Source organism: Stegodyphus dumicola, chromosome 11 (genome assembly GCF_044657685.1).
Source record: "Stegodyphus dumicola isolate Sdum_Otavi_A_Nest chromosome 11, ASM4465768v1".
Lineage (NCBI taxonomy): Eukaryota > Metazoa > Arthropoda > Arachnida > Araneae > Eresidae > Stegodyphus > Stegodyphus dumicola.
This window is the reverse complement of record NC_140778.1, coordinates 120,769,595-120,791,963: the sequence shown is the minus strand read 5'-3', so window position 1 is coordinate 120,791,963 and position 22,369 is coordinate 120,769,595. Positions and strand designations below refer to the sequence as shown.

Here is a 22,369-nt window from a genome sequence, read left to right as displayed (position 1 = left end):
TTCCTCTTGCATAGCCTTGATCCAAGCTTCTTGTTCACGTTTTGGTAAGTTTAGAATTTCTTCAAAGCTTTCTGGATCTTTAATTTTAAGTAAGATTGATTCTTCGTCTTCTGCTTTATAAGAGAATCTTTCCGGTATGACCCCTTTGGTTGATCTGCTAGAAACCCTTCCTTCTACACTTTCTTCACATTTAATTAACTCTTCGGAACCTTTTGAATCTTCTGTAAAATCATCGCCAAGAGATGTTTCTTCATTATTTTCTTCATCATCTTGCGAGTTATTGAAGTGAATTAATTCTAAATCTTCAGCATTATTTTCTGCAAGTTTGTCAGGTAAAGACGCGTTTTCTGAAAATTTAACAGTTCTACTTACTATTATTTTTCTTCCACCTACATAAATCCTGTATCCCTTACTTCGTAAATCGTATCCTACGAATATTCCTTCTTCGGCTCTGTTGTCGAATTTACGCCGTTTTTGTTTGTTCACATAATAAAATGCTGTACAGCCAAATACTCGTAAGTGACTTAAGTTTGGTGTTCTACCATTCCACAATTCATATGGTGTTCTATCTGTGGCTTTAGTTGGTAACCTATTTTGAAGATATGCAGCAGTAGCTGCTGCTTCAGCCCAGAATCCTTTCGGTAATTTAGAGTTTATTAGCATAGTTTTTGTCATTTCTATTAAAGAGCGATTTTTCATTTCTGCGACGCCGTTCTGTGCCGGACAAAAAGGAACCGAAGTTTTGTGAAAAATGCCGAGTTTCTTTAAATAATTTTCAGTACTTTCGTTACAGTATTCTGTACCGTTGTCGGATCTGAGAACCTTTATTTTCTTTCTAAATTTATTTGTTGTCGATGCAACATACTGTTTAAGTTTGTCGAATACTTCATCTTTTGAAGTAATAAAATAAATTTGAGTATAACGCGAATAGTCAACAATGAAAGTTACGAAATATCTTTTCCCTCCTAAGCTGTTGACTTCAATTGGCACAAAAACATCTGCGTGCACTAAATCCAGTGGATTTTTAGATCTAAAACTAGTTTTGGGATAAGGTGTTTCAGTTAGTTTCGCTTTTACACAAGTAGAACATTCCACACTATGAGTACATTTGCCAAGTTTAATGCCGTCTGCCAAATCATTTTTCTCAAGTGTTTTTATGGCATCTATATTTCTGTGGCCTAATCTTTGATGCCATTTTAGTATACAGTTCGTATTTGAACATGAAACATTATTAGCTAAGTATGCTTTCTCATCAATTGGGTTTACGATCAATTTATATAAACCTTGCTGAGCGTTGCCGTCGGCTACGAGTATATTGTTACGCTTTATGTAACACTTATTACTATCAAATGTAACAATGCAACCTTTATTGGTAACAGATTGAACAGAAAGTAAATTACTATCTAAACCTGGTACATACAATACATTTTCCAATTTTATTTGTGTAACCTGACCCTTTAAGTTTTTAACTTTAAAATAGCCTTCACCAATACCTTAAGAATTTAATTTAGCACCATTGGCTACAGTTACTATTTGTTTATTAGAGTAATTTAACTGAGAGAAAAATTTCTTATCACTCGTCATATGAGTGGAGGCTCCTGAGTCGATAACCCATTCTTGCGTTTGCGTGTTATCATGTTTATTTTCCACTTTTAGAACTTGATTAAACTGAATTTGCGAATTTTCAGTTTCAATACTTTTAAGATACTTATTTTCTTTAAGTTTTGTTATGTTTTCTACACTTTGTGTATTTGCTATTTGGCATGTATTACTTTTATAATTTTGAGAATAATTTCTATTTTAATATTATTTACATCTGTTTTCGGGGAAGTTCTAGCGTTGCGTTTTAAATGAAAACAGTCATTTATCGTATGGTTATTTCTCTTACAATAAGTACAAAATTGTGTAACATACTTTGGTTTATTTTCGCTTTTACTTTTTAAAGCAACTGAATCGTACTTTTGAACTTTCTTAGTTTCCACACGTCTACAATACTCATCTATTAGTTTATTTTAAACATATTCTAGCGACAATTCAGCTTCCGATTTACTTTCTATTGCAGTTATTAAGGAGTTGTATGAATTTTGTAAAGAACATAGTAGTATTGCTATTAAGTTATTTTCTTTAATTTCTTCACCTATATTACGCAGCTTTTCAGCCAACTCTAGTACTCCTTTGATATATTCCTGCATTTTAGAACTTTCATTATATCTAATGGAATATAGTTTTCTAAGAAGAAATAACTTATTTGTTAAATTTACACGTTCATGGACACATTTTAACTTCTGCCAAACTTCTTTTGCAGATTTACTATGTAAAACATGGATAATTTGCAAATCCGAAATGTTTAGACATATTAAAGCTTTAACTTTACGATCATTCTTTAACCAAATATCAGTATCAGTTTCCGGTTTTTCTTCGAATACAACATCATCTAAACCTTCTTTTATTAGAAGTTGTTTTATTTTAAATTTCCACACTGAATAATTTTCATCTGTTAATTTTTCTATACAAATTGATTCTTTTAGAATAGACATTACTACTTGTTACAATTATTCTTATAAACTTTGTAACTAGTTTTTTTTTCAACAAAGAGTTTTAACACTTTATGTCCCTGGAATCGTAAACATTACAAAATTTCAATTTCTCAGTCTCATAATCTTTTGTTGGTTGTGCATTAGCACGGAAGGCGTAATGAGTGCATTTCCTCAAGCACAGAATTAAAGAATCATAAGTCAGAAGATTAACTATGAAATCTTTATTTTATAAAATAGGATAATTTTGCTTAACTTAAGCATAACAAAAAGTAATAATGTTCAAGGACATTAAAATACTGAAGTATTGAAAAGAATAACTTACATAGAATCATCATTAGTACTAAATATCATCAGGCTTACCTATTTTAGGCAATAAGAAAAATAAACAGGAATATACTTTGCCATCGTACGTGAAAGAGAAGAAAGTACTACTGGATTAGACCTTTGGCCAGGTACAAGTAGCTAGGGTAAAAATCAAATATACTGCATTGCACACGAGCTTTACTTTCTCTCGCCAATATATACCTTGGCGCACGTTCGTTTCGTATGCCTTTCGAGTTTCATTATGCAAAATACCTAAATTTATGCTAACAGCTTACTACACATGCTGAGTGGTGTACCGTTGGATTGGAAATAATGGTGAAGAAGGATAAGCAACCCTACACAACTCTGTTCGTCATGTTATCGACTGTTTACAATTGCAATACTACCGAAACTTGTTTGTGCTTAATGCATTTGCTTCTGTTTCATTTAATTTCGGTTTATTTTGTCCATAAATGTTATATTTAATATCAGTTATTTATAATAATTTCCTTGCCTTTAATTCATGAATTTAAACTGGATTTATTCTTTAATTTGTTAAAATATATACAAATGGATCTTATGCTAAATATGCAGTTCCGTTTATTCCTCACAAATATAATCAATAAAGATTCAGCTGATGTATTTTGTAATGTTTCCTGTTTTGTAATCATTCTTAAACGAAAATTGGCGTCGTTTAGTTGGTATTTATACTTTTATAAGTAATGAAGCAACTTACAACCTAACAAGTTTTAAAACTCTGAACTATTTACACCCAGATAACAGAATATCACAGTCGTAATGGTGCCAGATTCTCCTCTGGGCATGCGCAGTATGTGAAATTCGTTTACGATTGATCAACTGAATGCGCAGTTTGCCATTACGCATCCGGAAGGTGATGCACATTACTGACGAATGCCGCATAGTGCAAATAATCTGCATAACATGACATTGCATGAACACTTCCCGGGTTCATCTTTGATACTTTGGGTATGAAACATTCAATATTTATCAGCGCAGTGTAGGGAAATCTTGCTGACTATGAAACGCAACATAGCGGGAGAAAACGTAATCCGCTAATAATAGTCGTGTTATGTTAAAAAATCATGGTAGGATTAATTGTTATAGAAAAATCATATGGTTTCCTCCTCTGTTGACATAACACTTAAAATTTTTTAACAGTAATATACTAATATCTATAAGCCCTGTACATTTTGCGTTGTGTTTTCGGATTAACCCTGAAATCAACTTGAGAATGAGACGGGTGAAAATCATGAGCACACACACAAAAATTTAACCCTTGAATGATCTAGAAAAACTTATTTATTTAACTATTAATGCCAATTATAAATATATATATATCCATTAGTTGAAAAAAAAAATTATCAAAATATATTCAACAAAATTTGAACTATTGTTTTACACATTTTACATCCTTGTAATTACTATTAAATTTAATATTGCAAATCTGGTAAAACATACCAAAATAAACTATAAATTTAAGAACACTACCCTCCCCGGGGAGAAAATAATAAAAAAAAATTAACAAGCTACACTTTCTACTTCACACAGAATTCATCTATACAACAAAAATTATTGCTTAATATTGCACTCAATATAATCATTTAAATACTATTATTGCACATAATAATTTTTATTATTCAATTTTTTTTCTTAGATTAATTAAATATGGTTTTAACCGGATAAAGATAAGTAATGACACATTTACTATTCTACAAACAAGTTCGTCCTGAGAAACAAGAATGCTCTAATACAAGCACTATTTCAAATCATCCTCACCAATGAGTAATTAAAAAAAAAAACATTCAAGTAAATAATTTCCTGAAGAACTTAATTTTCTTAACCATTAAGTTAAGTTACAATAATTTTAATAAGGTTATAAATCTTTATTCCATTTAATGCTTTTACTTGATTGATACACCAAAGAAAAATGATTTCTATAGAGTTAGGATAAAGTTATCAACTACAAAAAAAATTTAGGGTTCAACAAATTAACAAATTAAGTTAATTCAATCATTTTAACTGCAGAAATCTATAATATTTAACTAACCAAGAATTAACCAAAAAGAAACAGGAACTTATCTGTTAAGGAGCATCAAACAAAAGAAATCCATCGAAGCTCGTGAGGAATGCTGGCAGCCTGTTGAATGAAAAAAAAATGTTCGTCGAACAGTTTGGATTCAATTACTGTAGCCTAGAAGTTCTAGTAGATTTTAGGATGAACAATTGAGGTTCCAATACGGCAAGATAAGTGAAATACAGTGCTGGCGGCCTGTTGAATGGAAAAAAAATGCTCGTAGAACAGTATGGATTCATTACGGTAGCCTTGAAGTTCTAATAGATTTTAGGATGAGCGAATGAGGTTCCAAAAGCAACGGTTTTAAATTATTCATTATGGTAGCCTTGAAGTTCTAGTAGAATTTAGGATGAGCAAATGAGGTTCCAAAAACAACGGTTTTAAATTAACGCTCTGGTCTCGAGTGAAGCGACGAATCAATGGTGCGCATCATTTTTCTAGAAATTTACTTCTGTATATTTTCCTTGTGATACACAAACACACACAACAAAAACTGATGAAAGAATTTCGATTTTTTTTTTGAAGACATAGATGCCCATACCTACGGCCCGCGCTCACAGCGCTTAGCCAAGAGGCCCGTAGGCCTATCGGGGAGAAGCTCCATTTTCTTCGTCGGAGTCAGCTGTCGCCTCCGGCCAATTCAAAGGGCAACAGAAGTAAAGTGCAAAAAGTGTCAAAAAGTCAGCTCGTCCCCTAAAACAACCCGTTAAAAGGGAGAGCGCCGGACTGCCAAGATGGCGCAACCCATTTTTCGCCGAAAGTTGAAATAGTTGCAACCACAGCATACCCTCATGTTATCAAACTCGCCAAAACCACTATTTTGAAACCTCAACGGAAAATCCAAGTCGCCAAACCCTCGCCAAATAACTGCCACCTGCGATCGGGGGAGATTAGGAATTTCAACAACCCTGCAAGGGTCCCAACGAAAGAACGCTGAAAACTCTCAAAAAGTGACTTTTTCAACCGGAAAGAAGGCATTTCATCCCCCTTTAACTAAATCACAAGCGAAACGAAGAAAATCTACTAATTAAAGCTCATAACTGAAATGCAATTAAAGTTAGAAAAATGAAAGTTATGCCAAATTAAAGAGCTAATTTTTCTGCAACTAATGATATTAAATACTAAGAAATCAAATTAATTTTTGACATGAAAAACTGAGTTTATTACGCAGAAACAAAAATACTTATCCATTGTTTGCGTGTACAAGATTGAAGACGCAGTTCGCGTAAACTCGGAAAGCCAAAATATATTACACTAGAATTAATAGGCCCAAAAAGAATATAACCAAACTTGTGTAGCTCAAATTTTGAATAATTACAACTTAAAATTTTGATTTTTATGAATCACTTAATTAAATTAAATTCGCTACACAACAGTCGTAACATGTCATGCGAATACACAGTTCTCTATTTACGCGATGTCGCTTAACATTGCGCTGCTGCAATGGTAAAGTGATTTAGCTCTCCAGTATTATTGCTAGCATGTCCAAGTCACAAACCCATCCTTAAACTTTGGGAAACTAAGTCTTCAAAGAAGTAGGGATGAAAAGGTCACTGCTTATAATTTCAAACATTGCAGTTAATTTAGTTTCTTGTTAGCATTATGGAGAAATTTTTTTTGTCTAATGCATTCACAAATTCCTCTGCTATGAATAAGGCTGACAAATTTCACATCTATGAGTTTACTATTTTGACCAGTGTTCTGGTTAGTAATTTTAGCAGTTTCTTTTGTTGTTTGTCGTTTCTGTTTCTCTGGTTTCCGAATCACCAGCATTTCACGAACGGTGTGGACCATGCCAAACCACTTATAATTTTCAATGTGCAAATGGAATTTCAGTGCTCAATTATAATTTTTGCTAATGCAAATTTATTTCCTATAACCAAAATTACGAGAAATGGATTGTCGTTAGTCGCTGCACCATCGAACATGTATTTTGTACTTCCCATAATGCGAGTTTCACTACTGTTCTTTGAATCGTACATCCTTTTTTAGGACTCGTATAATAAGATATTTTCCATGCCTTCACGATATAAGTGCACAGCCCGCTAGCAATCGGAAGATTCGGAATTCGAATTCCGGCAAGGGCAAAGCTGATTTCGCATGTTTTCCTGCTTAAAAAAACTTAAACGTGGCTATAAGTGTCCTGGTGGAGACGATAATTCACCACTACCAGGATGTGGGTTGTGTCTTCTCCTTTCCAGTCATCCTTTCAGTGGTTGAGAATGTAAAGGTTTTCTCCCTTATCGCGTGATTTTCGGTTTGGAAAGAGCGTCTGGTTAGCAACTGGAACTTTCTGATGTTCCGGGAAGGGCACTGACGCTGGCTAAGTAGTATGTAGCAAAACGAGAATAACGCGGTGATCTTTGAAATATGCACATAACAACATATAACAACTAAACTCTCCTGTAGCGCTGCTTTTCTGTAACACCATTGATAATGTTTCTTAATATTTTTTTACAATGTATTCTGTGAAAATCAAGCTTAACGGTGTCAAACACCAGGTTGCCTGGGTGCAAGATCTATACTCATATTCAAATTAAATTAAAAGTTACGAATTAAATTCTTCCAATATCTTATATTAAATATATATATATATATATATATATATATATATATTAAAGAATGGTTACATATTAATCACTTTTAAAAAAATTAATTTAGAACATTGTTTCGTTCTGCGGGTTCGTGCATTTGGAATAACTGATGATATTACTTGATTAAGAATCTAAACGCAATTCATTCGCCAGTATTACTCAGAACAGTTCCAAAAATACGTGTACAGTCGTCGAAATAATTACGGTAAACACGCTGAAACAATCAGCATCACGGCCTTCGGGCTATAACGGGGAAGATAGCTTCACGTCAAAGCAATAAAGCACAGCTCCCGACTCAGTCGATCTCTCACAAGCTACTCACTGAATTCACGGCGCTACTACTGCTGTTACACTCGACAGGGTATATATATATAACTTTCACCTTGAAGGAATTTGTATTTATTTTAAATAACCAAGTTATTTAATTTTATATTCTTTTTTATAAGCCTTCGTTTCTATAAGCCTGAGGAGAAAAAGGAGAAAAGTTTAAATACTGAGTTTTAGAAGGAAAGTTAGAGAGTTTAGTCTATTGCCGTCATCTCTGTTGCGTGAGCTTCTATTTTCACAGTTATTGCTGGTTTACGTGGCGTAACAACATTTACTTTGCTGCCACTAGATTTCGACGCGTTGTAAGAAACGGGAGTATCTGAGACCTGTGATTTCTAGTACTTGTTAATGTCTTCGAATTTTTATTTTAGTTCTTGTGATTTGAGTTATTGCTTGAGTGAGGCGTAGTGTGTTAGCGTCAAATCAACGGAGTGTGAATTTTAAAGAGTTTAATAAAGGGTACTTTTTAACCCTTATCTTGTGTAGTTCCTACACTCATTTATTACACGTACAGTTGTCACTTAGAAGATAAGCAAGTGGTTCTTACAGCTGAATTTATTTTTTAACTTTGATACTATCAGTCCTAGTTTAAGATTACAGTTACAGATTATTTTGGTTTATTCCGGACATCATATAATGGCATAAAGGTAACATTCAAAAATTGGACTTTCTTATGTTGTCATAAATCAGTTTAATTTTTAGAGACTATCTGCTTAGGAAAATTGTCTTATTTTCTTAGCATATAGTCTATTCTGAAAGTTCTAATGGATACAAAAGTTGCATTGGTCGTTTTACTATACGAGATTTAAGTTTTACACTGCACGATCGTATCTTACCGTCGCGTCCAATGTACGTTTCCACAATTTTGCCGAAATTCCACATATTTCTAGGCAACTTGTTGTCTCCGATGAAGACTGCATCATTCACCTTAAAGTCTCCTTTGAATTTTATTGGTGTTATACTGTTTGTAGGTTTTAAGTTTAGCAAATATTCGCTTTTCCATCTTTTCCAGTAATGATCTAACAAATTTTGTCGGTAGTTGTATCGCTTTATAATATTATTTCTATCTGCATTAACATTTGCATCATATTTTACCGGTGGTAAAGAAATCAAAAGTTAACCTACAAGAAAATGCGAAGGACTTAAAGGAGATAACTCCTGTGAATTTCTGTAAACATAGGTAATCGGTCTTGAATTTATCACGGTTTCTATTTCTGTTAAGACAGTTCTCAGTTCTTCGGTTGATATGCCATGAGAGAGTTTACTGGAAGTATATAATTTTGCATAGTAGTTATATACTTCTAAATTATAGATATGTTTATTTTCTACTCGTTGAGGAACATACGCAGAGCCGTCGAGAAATATGACTCGATGAAATGTTTCGTACAGCTTATTTAATGCACAATTAATTCTGAAGTGAAAAGAAGGGTTAACAATCAGACCTTTCATCTTTGATAAAAAACATTCAAAGTTCACACAAAACTCTGATATTAATTAACACAAAACGGGTATAAAACCGCTAAGAATGCGCTCTAGAATGTTCTCGCTCTTGCTGCTGCATATCGCCAATTTTGTCGCAAAATATAACCAAATGGAGTGATTTCGCGCCAAATCTGGCAACCCTAACTCCGCTTTGCAGGGTAGCTGTCTCACCGCAGCTGGGCATTTCGTAACAGTGCTAAAATTGAGAGAAGGATATAGAGTCAATAGATATTTTAAGTCGGCGTACTTGAAAAATGAGCAATGATATCGCCGGGGCTCGAACCTGGACTCTCGAATACGAGCCGAGTGTGCTACAGCCACACTACGAGGGCCTGCAAAGAAAGGAGGGAAAAATATCTTATATACTCCTCCCTTTTAAAGGGCGAATGAGGATTTGGGGACCTATTCGTCAAATACTGGTTGTAAGGAAGCATAAACCACAATCATCCCTGTTGGTGCGACACTGTAGTCATTAGGTACTTTTGAAGCAGAAGTATCTGAAAAAGGAGCATTGCCCTCACTGAGACTCAAATCTGGACTTATGCGCCGAGTGTGCTGCAGTTACGACATGGAGGCATGCAGAAAGGAGGGCGAAAATACCTTATAAGCGGAAAACGAAAGCTGCTGAGTTGGTGCATAATTCGTAAGGTAAATGCTAATCACCCAGTGACAGTAAGTAATGATATATTTACACAAAAGATATAATAAGTGCAAATAGAAATAGTAAGAATACATTAATGCAAATGTATCGAAATGTGTAAAACTTTGTTTTATGTTTTAGAGTGTATTTGTGGCGATAACTCTGATAGCTGTGTTTTCGGAGATGATGGAAAAAAGAAATGTGCTTGTAAGCCTGGGTACGTCCTAAAAGAAGGCATTTGCGAAAGTAAGTTCGCCCTTTTAAGTGGTTATAGGTAGACAGTATCAAGATTAGGTCTATTCTGAAATAAAGCATAACATCTCCATCCCTTTCTAGGAACAATTAGTTTCACATTTGTTAATCTCGAAGGCCTTTTTCTAAAATGTTTTCTTGCATGCATTCGTATGTAACGAAGATTTTACGAACTAATATTATTGCTTATATTAAAGCTTGGGAAATTAATGTTTTAACCGGCTGTTTTTATGTTTTTAATTGTAAATGTTTAAACATTCTCTTGTAGGAACCACACCTTAGTTAACTTTTTTTGCTTCCTTGGGGGATATCAGGGAACCTATTGTCGAGACAATTAAAACAGTTACAGACTCAGAAAAAGTTATTTAAACTTTGAAGGGCAAAATATTTAAACGTAGATAAGATTCCTGCGTTTTCTTAAACTACGATTGCAAAAGCTGCAATTTAAAACGAACAGCCTTGTCGTTAGTATTTCATTAGGTACACATCTCATATAGAAAAATGAAAACCTCTTACGCATTGGCAATTAAATGACACAGCAAAAGAGATTGAAACATGGTAGTTTTTATGTAAATAATAAATCAAGGCTACTCATTATTTACATGGTTTACTATTAGGAAACTACACCTATTCCCATTGCAAACAGTGCTGAATTGATCTTAAGATATTTTTTAAATAAATTCAGCACTGTTTGCGATGGGTGTCTTTAAGATATTTTTCCAACAGTTCAATATCAGAACCACTACTGTTTATCGGAAATGAATCTCAAACCCGTTTCATTTTCTGACATTAAAGCTATCTGATAGAGAAAAATAATAGCGTTCATTATCGTACGTATGTTCCTGAAATTCACCGACAGCGAACAGCAATCGCGGCGGCGAGTTATCGGATATGGGTAACTGATCAATGGGTTTGAATGATCGCATGATTTCTGTATCATGATCCTTAACCAAAACCAGTTTTGAGCCTAAGGATTCAGTTTCAGCAAAGATACCGGCCTATCATTTATTAAGATTTTCACAAAGCGGCTTTGGGATAAACTTGGATACCTCTTTCTCTGGAGATCAAGTAACAAAAAATTTTTAATGTAAAACTAGTTTTCATTAAATAGGAGTTACATTGAAATAATTTTTGTATCATAAGTAATTACAGGAAACAGATCCATTGCATTACTGGCAGAAAGTCTACAGACATATATTTAAAGAATGTTTTTTTTTTTTGGTAATAAAGAGCTGCTCTCCCTGTGTGCTGCTCAGACATCAACGTTTAACAATTTCCTGCATATGATAGTTGCAATGTAATATACGAGTTGTGCTGCAATCGTCCCGGTAATAATTGTCCTCATGGTTAACCCAGCCAACCCAATACAGATTAGAGAAAAAATACAGTTAAAAACATAAAACAAAAATTCCTAATATTGTTCCATTTCCATTTATTAAGTTTATCAAATCCTTTGAAAATTTGAACCCTGCGGCGATTGAATTCCTTTATGTTGCCATGTTTTTCCCTAACATGTCGAAATAATACGCATTCTTCGACGAAATGTTGTGAATTGCATTTAGCGCGCCGAAAATTACGAAGACTATTATTTTGCAAATTAAATCTTTTCAGGTATGCCGGGAAGCGCTTGTGTCCAGTAATTATTTGATTGTAATAAAAATTACATATTATTTTCATATTTTTAGAAATTTCAAAGTTCAACAAATTATATTTCCTTTTTCCCGAAATATTCCATTTCTCTTTCCAGCAATCACAATAGAAATCCTTGATTTTACCAACATCTTTTGATGGCTGAATATCGAATACACCCCCGGTGAGCTGCGTTAACCACGAGGCCGATTATTATAGGCCAGGAGGACTGCAGCACATTCGTATATTACATTACATTACATCCCCGGCGTTACCCATAGCAGCCGCTTTGGCCAGCATATCGGCCCTCTCATTGCTTATAACATCAGTATGGGCTTTCACTCAGTTCATTTTTACTTCATATATTTTCTGAACTTTTACAAGAAGATGTTTTATATATTAGACCAAAATATTAGTGTTATTAGCATCGGCTAGTGCTTCCAAACCAGGTGATGGGTGCGTACGGGCTCGTGACAGATTCAATGCCTAAGTCCGATAATAGGTTAATAAAATTTACTCTTATCAAAAGAAATATATAAGGGAATTTTCCTCAGAAATATTCGTATAACTGTTCACAGTATCACACAGTATAATCAGTAGTTATACTTCGAACTACATTAAATATAACGTTAAATAAAAATGCAATTAAATGTTACGTAACTAAACGTTTAAGGTACATTCTTTAAACGTTACAAAACGTTAAATACAACGCAATGCAAAGAGTATCTGAAGAGAAGTCTAACTCGAATATCTCTGTTAACGTGGAACTAAACAACTCGCAACAGAAATAACTCAAACCTAAACAACTGAAATCCGATGCTCTCTCTCTTCGCTCTTAAATAGTTTTCGACTAGCCACGAGATATTTCTAGTACTTTCTGCTTCTCGAAATTACAGGAAAGCAATATAAGGTTGAAATAACATTAATAGCTAACACTATAGTCAATTACATTTGTTCAATTTCTATACAAATTACTGAGATACCCATTTACTCAATGTTAAATGTACGTGACCCTGTATTCTTACTCTTCTGGCATTCTCTTAAAATTTGTCTCGCGTTACATTACACAGAAAAATGCAACAATATTGACAATAATTCGACTATAACTAACTATCTAAATATAAAATTCATAACACAGGTAATGAGTCTGTATACATATATTTTTACGGTCAGGTTTTATCATCAATCCATTTAAGAGCAAATACGATAGCAGCCAATGCAGCTTGAAAAAACTGAATTTGTAAGGTTCAAGTTTAATTTTGCCATAGTCTATTTCTGTTCCAAACAAATAAACCACATATGCTGCACAAACTACATTGCCACAACCTCAACAATCAGTAAATACTCGTATATCCAATTCCCCTACTCAATCAGTTGGTCTCTGATATTCCACGGCTTTTCTTAATCCAGGATGTATACTGTTATTCTTAGAGACAGGAAAACATGTACTTTGTGCAATAAAACCTCCGTAAGTAATATAATTAACATTTTGTTCATGTAATTTTAATTTATCATAATAAAAAGAAAAAAAAATCGAGAGGGACGGCATACAGGCTAGTAGGTATGCTTATAATAGTTACAAGCGAAGCATTATCGAAGCTGTATTTTACACAGAATATCTGTAAAATATGGACTCTTTATGTTCAGGTTCAGGTGGAAGTGTAGTGGAAAACCCAATGTTTATTATAATTAATGTAGGTATAGTCCTACTACGGTATATTTTTAAAGTTAGTATTTAAAATAGTACATAATAGTATATTGACATTATGATTAATATCATATCTATTAGATATAATTATAGTAGTTATACTACTATAATTACAGGTATAATAATAGTAGGCCAACAGTCATAATTTATAATAGTTCCTTGAGATAAAGTTTATTATATGATTCCGTTCTTCTTCCTCTTCTTTTCCCTTTTATACTATATCATTATTATTGCATGGATTTGTTTTAAAGATAATTATTTAATTTTAGATGAATTGCAGCTTCAAAAATGAATTTTGAAATTAATTACTTAGTGTTCACATACACTTTTGCCTATTGAAGATAGATATTTGATTGCATTTTATATTTTATTTTTTAAATGTTGTTAATTGCAAAAGGAAGGAAGGCATTGACATTTGAATTAGGCAATTTAATATGAGTTAACTTTGTTATTGGACTTTGAGTAATATAATGGATTGGATCATCTTTACTCCCACATACACATTGCTCAGAGTTTGACATGTTTATTCTGAAGAAGTATGTAGGAAATGGCCCATGTCCAATTAGAAAGCTATATAACGATTGACGATTGTACATGTATCATTTACATGAGGTGCTATTTGATGTAATTGTCTTCCTCCCTACCTCACGCGATATATAACAGGCCACGGCCCCTTTCCGACGTACTTTGCAGAAAGGGGTCTAGCAACAACTGATATGTGTGTTTGTGGCAACGTGGGCTCACCAGACCATTATGTCACGGAGTGCCCCTTAACAGCAGAATGGCACATAAAATTCCCAACTACCAATGTTCTGCCTTTCAAACGCCTTCTCATAAAACATCGAGGCACGCGGCAAAAGCTTAAATGCATAATGGCCAAACTAGAAAAAATGGGCATAGACCTCTGCTGGCCGGAATAGGGCACCTGCAATAAACATAAAAGCATCTTACAACTGTGAAGACTCAAGATGGTTGCAGGGCCAGGGTAATACCCGAGTAGTCATAGAAAGCCGTCCGGGTGCCCTGTCCTGCTGTCACCTGTCACCTGTATTTATTGTTGTCCATTCTTCTTCCCACATTTGGAGGCTGATTTTATGAAGATATTTCTTGAAGAACTCTTTATGTTCTTTGAAAATGTAACTGCAACGGTAAATCGAATGATTGTGCTTTCGGACTTCAACAAAAAAGCAGTGTGAATGTGAACCTGGTTTTGCGCAAAGAGGATATAGCTGCGAAAGTGAGTTTCGAATTAATTTAAATAATTAATGAAAACCTGTCCAATAGATCACTAGGAGGAAAAGTAGGTCCTTTCAGATTTATGTATCAATTGTGCTCTTCCATTTTCTTAATTATAGCATTAGACTTGAATGAAGTTTACTGCCTTCAAATTGCGTTAACAAAAGTAACCAGAATTAGTTACTATGATGATGTAGTTTTGAAATGTGTGTGTGCTTACGTTTGCGATGTAGTTTTGATAGTTGTGTTTTATATCTTAGAGTGTTTCTGTGGCGATAATTTTGATAGCTGTGTTTTCGGAGATGATGGAAAAAAGAAATGTATTTGTAAACCCGGATACGTCCAAAAAGGAAGCGTTTGCGAAAGTGAGTTCGCTTTTTAAAAAATTAAATAATAATAAAATGTATCCGTAGACACTATCAGAAGTAGTTCTATTATGTATACGGCATAACACCTTCGTTCCTTCCTGGGAACAAATACTTTTACATTTGCGTATATTGAAGAAGCTCATTGAAATATTTTCTTGCACGCATTAATACGTGTTTGAAAATGTTAAAAACTATTTTTATTGCTTATAATAATGTTTGGGAAAAGCAAACTTTAATCGGCTTTTTTTATTTTTTAAATGTAAATGTTTAGAAACTAATATGAAAGGTATGTTAAAAATGATAATAATTTAATTTTTGAGATTCATAAAAAGCGAAAGTGGCATGTAAAGAATGTGCTCTTATTCAAAAAATCAACACTGCTATGAGGGTTTTACTTTGTTTTTTCTAATAGTTAGTTTTATTTCAACACAAGCCTTCCCTGTACGCTTTCATTTTCCTACCTACGTTTCCTTGCCAGAATGAGTTTTCAGTATGAGGCTTGAAGAAAATAATACTCTTTCTAGTATTTAAGCTGAGGTCTGAATTACTTCAATAGCAGAGAGTGCTCTGCCTTTCTGTCACGTTGTTGCGGCCAGTTAAAGCTTGCTATTTTACTGCCGTACTTAAAACATGATTGCTGGTATATGCCGCTGATTCTTGGTTAAGGAACAACTACGGAGTTTTGTTTTATACAGTTATAGCCCCAAGTGGAGGCTACTTGTACGCCCGAGCGGGGCCATTTGTAAATCTATTTTGAGTGTCAATTAAAGAGTACCTTAACCTTTCTAGAGTTATTACTTATTCATAAAAACTCAACGAATAGTCGCTACTTAGTTCTTCAGTATTCTAGTTTTTAAGGAATTCTATTTTAGCTAGGCTATTATAGCTGTATTGGGCGTTGTATATCTTGACAGTCTGACATAAGTTTATCCCATTTTCACATAAATAATAGCAAACATTTAATGGAAAGATTACTATTCTTACTAAAATAAAATACTATAGCCGAGTTATGGCCAGATTTTACTTCTTTTGAATTAATATGTAATTTTTGTTATTTGTAACTTTTACTGTGTAATGTGATCTCATTTAAAATATTCTTTATTGGAAAACATTAGTAAAGATACATTTTTTAAATATAACTTTTCCGAGATACGGCGGAAAGTCGATTTTCGAGAGAAGTTCGCCCACCTTTCGTATTCCAAAAATTCGTGGGCAAACATTTCGACCATTCTCATTTTCGTACAAATTTAATCACTCGAGATATCAATTATAAACTCTGAAAACGCTCATTTTTGCCCTTCCTCAGTTTTTCGAATGGCAACTGTTGTTAATTTTTCATCTCTCCGGCCTCCAAAAAAATATCCTAATGTCTCTACAAGTTAAGTATGCAACATTATTAATCTAAAAAGGAAAAGCCATCAAAGCCATTTTTATATGAAAAGAGGTGTCCAAACGGATACTCTAGAAACGTGCGTTCTTACTGTTTCTAAAGTTAAATCGTTAGTAACAAGAGAAATTCCGGAAACACAGGAATCAGTTATCTTCAAATACATCTGTAACAACAATAAATAAAGTAATAAATGAAGATTTACAGCGTGGAAAAGCTATAAAATATAATGTTTCAATTGGAAATTGACGGAAATACTTGTGACCATTTTAAAGCATGGATTTATCTAAATAACCATTATAAAAACGGTCTAGTTATTATCGAAATGGAAGCGCAAATTAACAAGCCTGGTTCCATCAATGCAAAGAACATTTCAAGGAGGGTTTTAAGATTGTCGCACTCTTACAACGGGAAATTAATAATAAGAAGAGTGGAAAAATATATTAAAAATCAGCACAACGGTACTCTCAAGAGAAAGTTTTCGACGTACAATATTCGCAGAAGAGAATCCATTTCTTTATCCCTTTGACTTTCAAAGAGTGAAACTTCTACAAAACAAGCAACAGGTCATACTGTAAGAAGTACCTCTGCGTTTCTTGAAAACATTTAGACTGATACATGTATTGCATATAAAACTCATCAACGAATTTCTGCAGAGTCTCCTGATGTTTTCTTTACGGACTGTTGTTCCTTTGGGGTCTTGAAATAGCTCTTTTTAAGCACAAAGTCACCGCAATTAACAAACTTTGGAATGAAATGGGAAACTTTACCCCTGGAAATTTTATGAAAAGCCTTTATATCACGGAAATAAAAATGCAGACGTACAGTTTTCCAGAAAATAGAACGGTATCAGATCGAGTATTTAAAAAGGTACACTTTATATTTTAAAAATTACTTAAACGGACTCAAATAGTTCTGAAATGAAAACAACCTCTGCACAGCAAAAAGTTTACCATTATTTATCATTACTCAGCAGAAAGTTCATCATTGTGATTAGCACATTTCCCGTTTTTTAAATTAAAACAGCTGAAACGGCGAAAATGAATTTCTGGGTTATCCATTCTTAGCACTGCACTGAAAAATATTATGTGAAAACAGCACAAGAATTACGGAACGGAAACAGAAAATACTATATTTACACATCCGCTTCAAGTAACGTCAAATCTTATCAGCCAGTACCAAATAATTCGAAAAAAAAAAAAAAAAAAAAAAAAAAAAACTTTGTGATCTGAAAAAATCCAAACAACTTTCTGATGATCACATGAAACTTTAAATAAAGGATACAGAAAGGATATAACATTTGGAAAAGACCTAATAAAAGGGTTCAGTTTATTATCAGAGCATGTGTCTTTATACAGGATACTAAATTCTTCCATTCCATGAGTTATTTGCTGAGTTAAAATAATGTAAGCTAATTTTATTGAGAATTAAGTTCTTTTGTTAGGTACATTTAAAATGTGAACGAACTTATTTTATCTTCTAGAATGTGACTGGGGAGAAAATTGCTGTGTTTTCGAAGTAGATGGAGAGAAGAAATGCAATTGTGAATCTGGCTACGTACAAAAAGGAGATGTTTGTGAAAGTGAGTTGCTCTTTTAATAATTCATTATTAGTCCAAAGGGTCAATTTGCACATAAGGGCTATTGATTTCGTTTCGGCATTCTTAGTTATACGCAAAACGCGTAATTTTACAGACATTAAAATAATTTTCTGTTTATTTTAAATTTATTTATCCTTAAGAAAAAAAAATAATAAAAAAAAACTGAAAAAAGAACACCATTTTTGAATGCACTTCGCCGCCTGTAAGTAGGGCTGACGTATAGGATTTCGTAAAAAGTCTAAATGGAAAGTGTTTCCAATGGATATGGAACTAAAAGGAAAAAAGACATTCATTGTCGATTAAACCTGAGAATAATTAGTCATGAAACTTTTTCCTTAATACTTCTAACTAAGGGAAGGTAATTTAAATTCACTGCAACTGATTATAAAGATGCTGGTTTTTAAGACTAAATTTTATATACTGGCGGACAGCAATCTCCTGGTAACGCATTAATGCTTTTTCAGGAGGCTGTTCATTTTGAAACATAAGCGTACCCCAATCCCAATATAGAAATTGAAAAAATTATTCTTTCCAATAACAATTCAAAATCGAATGAATATTATGAGGCACATTTTAGGCTACAATCTCAATCGCCCGGCATATTGCAAATCTCTGTCTCTCTTCAGATTTATTACTTTTCAGATATAGTCTTTTTTCTGAGACTGACGTTGACTGACATGCTGTTATAGTTTCGCCATCCACACTGGAAAGCAGTTAGTTACTCTGACTGCCTTACTGAAAGGCCCGGGTTCAAATCCCGAAGAAGGCATGGATGTAAATTGCCTGTCCCTTCATAGAAAGCAACAGTGGCACACCTGTTAGGTGCCTCAATAATAAAGGGACCATCTCGTCCAATCTTAGTAGTGACCAACAGGTATATATTGCTTACTGTCCGCCATTGGGAGAAAACAATTCTGGTTTCACATGCATTAGTCTAATTTAATTTTGTTTTTGTTTGTTGTTTCCGGAAGAGATAGAGAATAACTTAAGTACTATATCTAGAATTTTATTTTAGCATATTTGATTACACCCAAATTGAAGTTCCTTTATAAATCCACTATAATATAAAAACTAAATGTAAGTATATCTAATGATTCCTGATTACCAATTGAATGAATGCTCATTGGTTATAATGTTTTTGCCATCCGAATGCATTTTAAACTTTTAATCTTCTAGAATGTGACTGTGGAGAAAATTCCCAAAGCTGTGTTTTCGAAGTAGATGGAGAGAAGAAATGCAATTGTGAACCTGGCTACGCACAAAAAGGAGATGTTTGTGAAAGTGAGTTGCTCTTTTAATAATTCATTATTATTCCAAAGGGTCAATTTGCCCATATGGACTATTGATTTCGTTTCGGCATTTTGAGTTAAAAACGTCGGTTCACTTTTCGAATTGTTGCCACCAAATATTAGAGCATCGTATTACATTTAAAGAAATTCAATAATGAAGAATCTGCATAATAGTATGTATGTTTCTCGTTTTGTGATAAAACGACGGTACCTAGAGACATCCAATTTTGAATTACATACATTTCCATTCGAATATGGGCACCCCGAAGCCCAAATTTGAAATTTGTGTTATTATCTATTTCCTATTTTGTAAAACGTTAACGAATTTTTGATTACCGTGTACGTTCACGTAATGTTCGCACTTCTTTTACTAAAATTCCATCACTAAATTCCAGGTGCGGACATTACACGGGTGGTTCAAATTTCGTGCTTTTTCACGTGATTAAATATGTGTATAAATTTCATTTCAAACAGCCAAGTTGTTCTGATTGGAAGAAAATGGCATAAGTAATAAAAGTATCAAATTTTAAACTGTTAAATTTACGAATTTAAATTTACAAACTCATTTTCTCCCATCCACATATATAATATAAATTACCCCTTTTACGTTATCAACGCTCTTCGCATATTAGTTCGAATAGGAGCGCAATGTAGAGGCACAAATTAGCCAACACTTGCAATTTTAATATTTACTTTTTACACAAATTAAATAAACGTTGGCCCTTTTAATATCTTGCACACATTATTTTTTTTTAAAAAATCTATTTTAACGCACTGTATGACAATCCAATTCGCTTCATCATTCACCACAACCAGCCTTCACTCGCCTTGAATTCCGATGTAGGGATGTCTTTTTGTGCCACAGCAAGCGCTCTTATTTGGCACATTTCCCCTGTTACCTTAAGCACGAATATCACGAATATACACAACTACTATTTTTCTAAGTTCGGAAACTTACATTTCGAACGACGAAACGTACGTTTTGTTTTGTTCGTTGCTATCAGCTGATTACGCTGATCGCTCCAGTTGCGCACACACTTTTCTCCAACTTATATACTCTTCCTGCTGCTCTTTTTCCATTTTCCTGCACACATTCTACGACATTCAGTTTAAAAGCCGATGTATAGCTGCTGTATTTTTGCATTTCAAACACACTACTTGCTAACTACCACAATTCCAAATGATACTATAAAAGAAAAGAGAAAGCTTGAAATATGCGAATGCTCCAAGGAGGATGGAGGGGAAAGTAATTTCATCACAAAACAGTATTTCCTGGAAGCCAGTGTGATGAAAACCTGTTTGGACTGCCTTCATTTATTATCGGGTCTACAGAATGGATTGCTGTCGCCGACTGCACCAAAATGCAAGGACAGTCTCTACTTTCCATCCTGGCTCCAGCCAAAGACAAAACAAATGCATATTCGTTCTTTAAAGATGTTTATTGACTAATGTTATTGACTAAAGAGACAAAGGCGATGTTAAAAATTTATATTTTGAAGTAAGAAATTCTTTAGTTTTGGGGGTGCGAACATTGTGCGGGTAATTTTTTTACGTAAATGTTATCTGTAAAGTTGGCGTGCGAACATTATAGGAGCGTATACGGTAACATGCTGAACGATTTAAAAGCGAGCGATGGCAACACTGTACGGGAAACAAAAACATTTTTATCTTCAGCGCGCGAGACTCTGTATTAGAAATTATAAAGATATGTTCATTTTAAAATTCTTATGCAATATTGCTGTTGAACCTAGTTTTATGGCTTAAGTGCGAAGAATATAATATTTAATAAATAAAAGTAAAGCACAAAATGTTAAAAAACATCCTTTGGTTCTTAATGTAAAAATCTGTAGGCTTTCAGATTTTTTTAAGGAATTTTTAACAACAATTAGTCAGCTTTCAGTCTATTTACGCTTGAGGAGATGTCCTTCACAGCGGACATCCGCGATTCTAGAGAAGAACATGGAAAAGTTGACAGATTGAAAGACCTCCGTCGGTGATTTTACAGCTATTGCTTAGTCAGTACCTACTGGACGAAGAGTCGGCCCGACTTTGTAGCCGGTTAAACGAGATATTTCACACATATTTATTACAACGTTAAACAGTTTCAGATTTCATCCACAATTACACATTAATTATGTAACTACATTTTATGCAAAAGTTACAATGATCTGATGGATACGTTATTTAAACATAATTACATTCAAACCTTAGATCTATACGTAAATAATAATATTACGCTGCTTCTGTCACCTATATGGTGCTCAACTCTCTTGCAAGCGAAAGGCGCTATCTTGCACTCCATGCCACGAAAAATGTCGTGGGCTTGCTTTGATGTTATTGGCAGCCAAGAGAGGTAAGTCACAACAACAACAACAAATATTACAACATATTACGCTGTACCATACACATATTTATGACTAGCCTTTAAGTTTTTTCCTAATTGCTACCATTAACAGTGGTGTAATGAGCATATTGGTCAACATCACAACATATAAGTTTTTTTTAATGTTTTCAAATACTTATCTCTTTACAATACATTTTTATAACTTTTACTTATACTCTGCTCATTATGCAACGATTTAACATTACGTTTAAGCATATCACTGTCAACATGCTAGAAATATCACTCGACATTCATTATTTTGAATTAATTCATATGGAGTTTTTGACTTGTTGACATTCGGCCGAAAAGAGGCTCCAAAAAAATACTGTTTAGTTGCTTTATACATTTGGAGATTTTTATTATAGTTGTGTTTGCTGGTTACGGGAAAAAAAAAAACCTTAAATAAAATAATAATAATAAACTTAAAGTCTACCTTATTGGCCTTCTGACCACTCTGACCACATCCAAATTTTAATTCCTTTAAAACCCACAGTTTCAGAAATATTTCATTTCAAAATTTTTAAGGAGTACCGAAAACC

General features: G+C 33.7%; 1 protein-coding gene across 7 annotated transcripts in view; it reads left to right on the top strand.

Moving 5' to 3' along the window:
• Positions 1-22,369, top strand: part of LOC118197659 (uncharacterized) — a 126,973-nt gene that overhangs the window by 34,199 nt on the left and 70,405 nt on the right. For 4 of the 7 annotated variants that reach the window (XM_085827175.1, XM_085827174.1, XM_085827172.1 and 1 more), the window contains exons 5-8: positions 10,120-10,224; positions 15,064-15,168; positions 18,042-18,140; positions 19,335-19,439. In XM_085827175.1, the coding sequence (XP_085683301.1) occupies positions 10,120-10,224; positions 15,064-15,168; positions 18,042-18,140; positions 19,335-19,439 (414 nt within the window). The remainder of the gene's footprint in view (positions 1-10,119; positions 10,225-15,063; positions 15,169-18,041; positions 18,141-19,334; positions 19,440-22,369) is intronic. The other 3 variants (XM_085827176.1, XM_085827177.1, XM_085827178.1) reach the window with 3 other exon arrangements.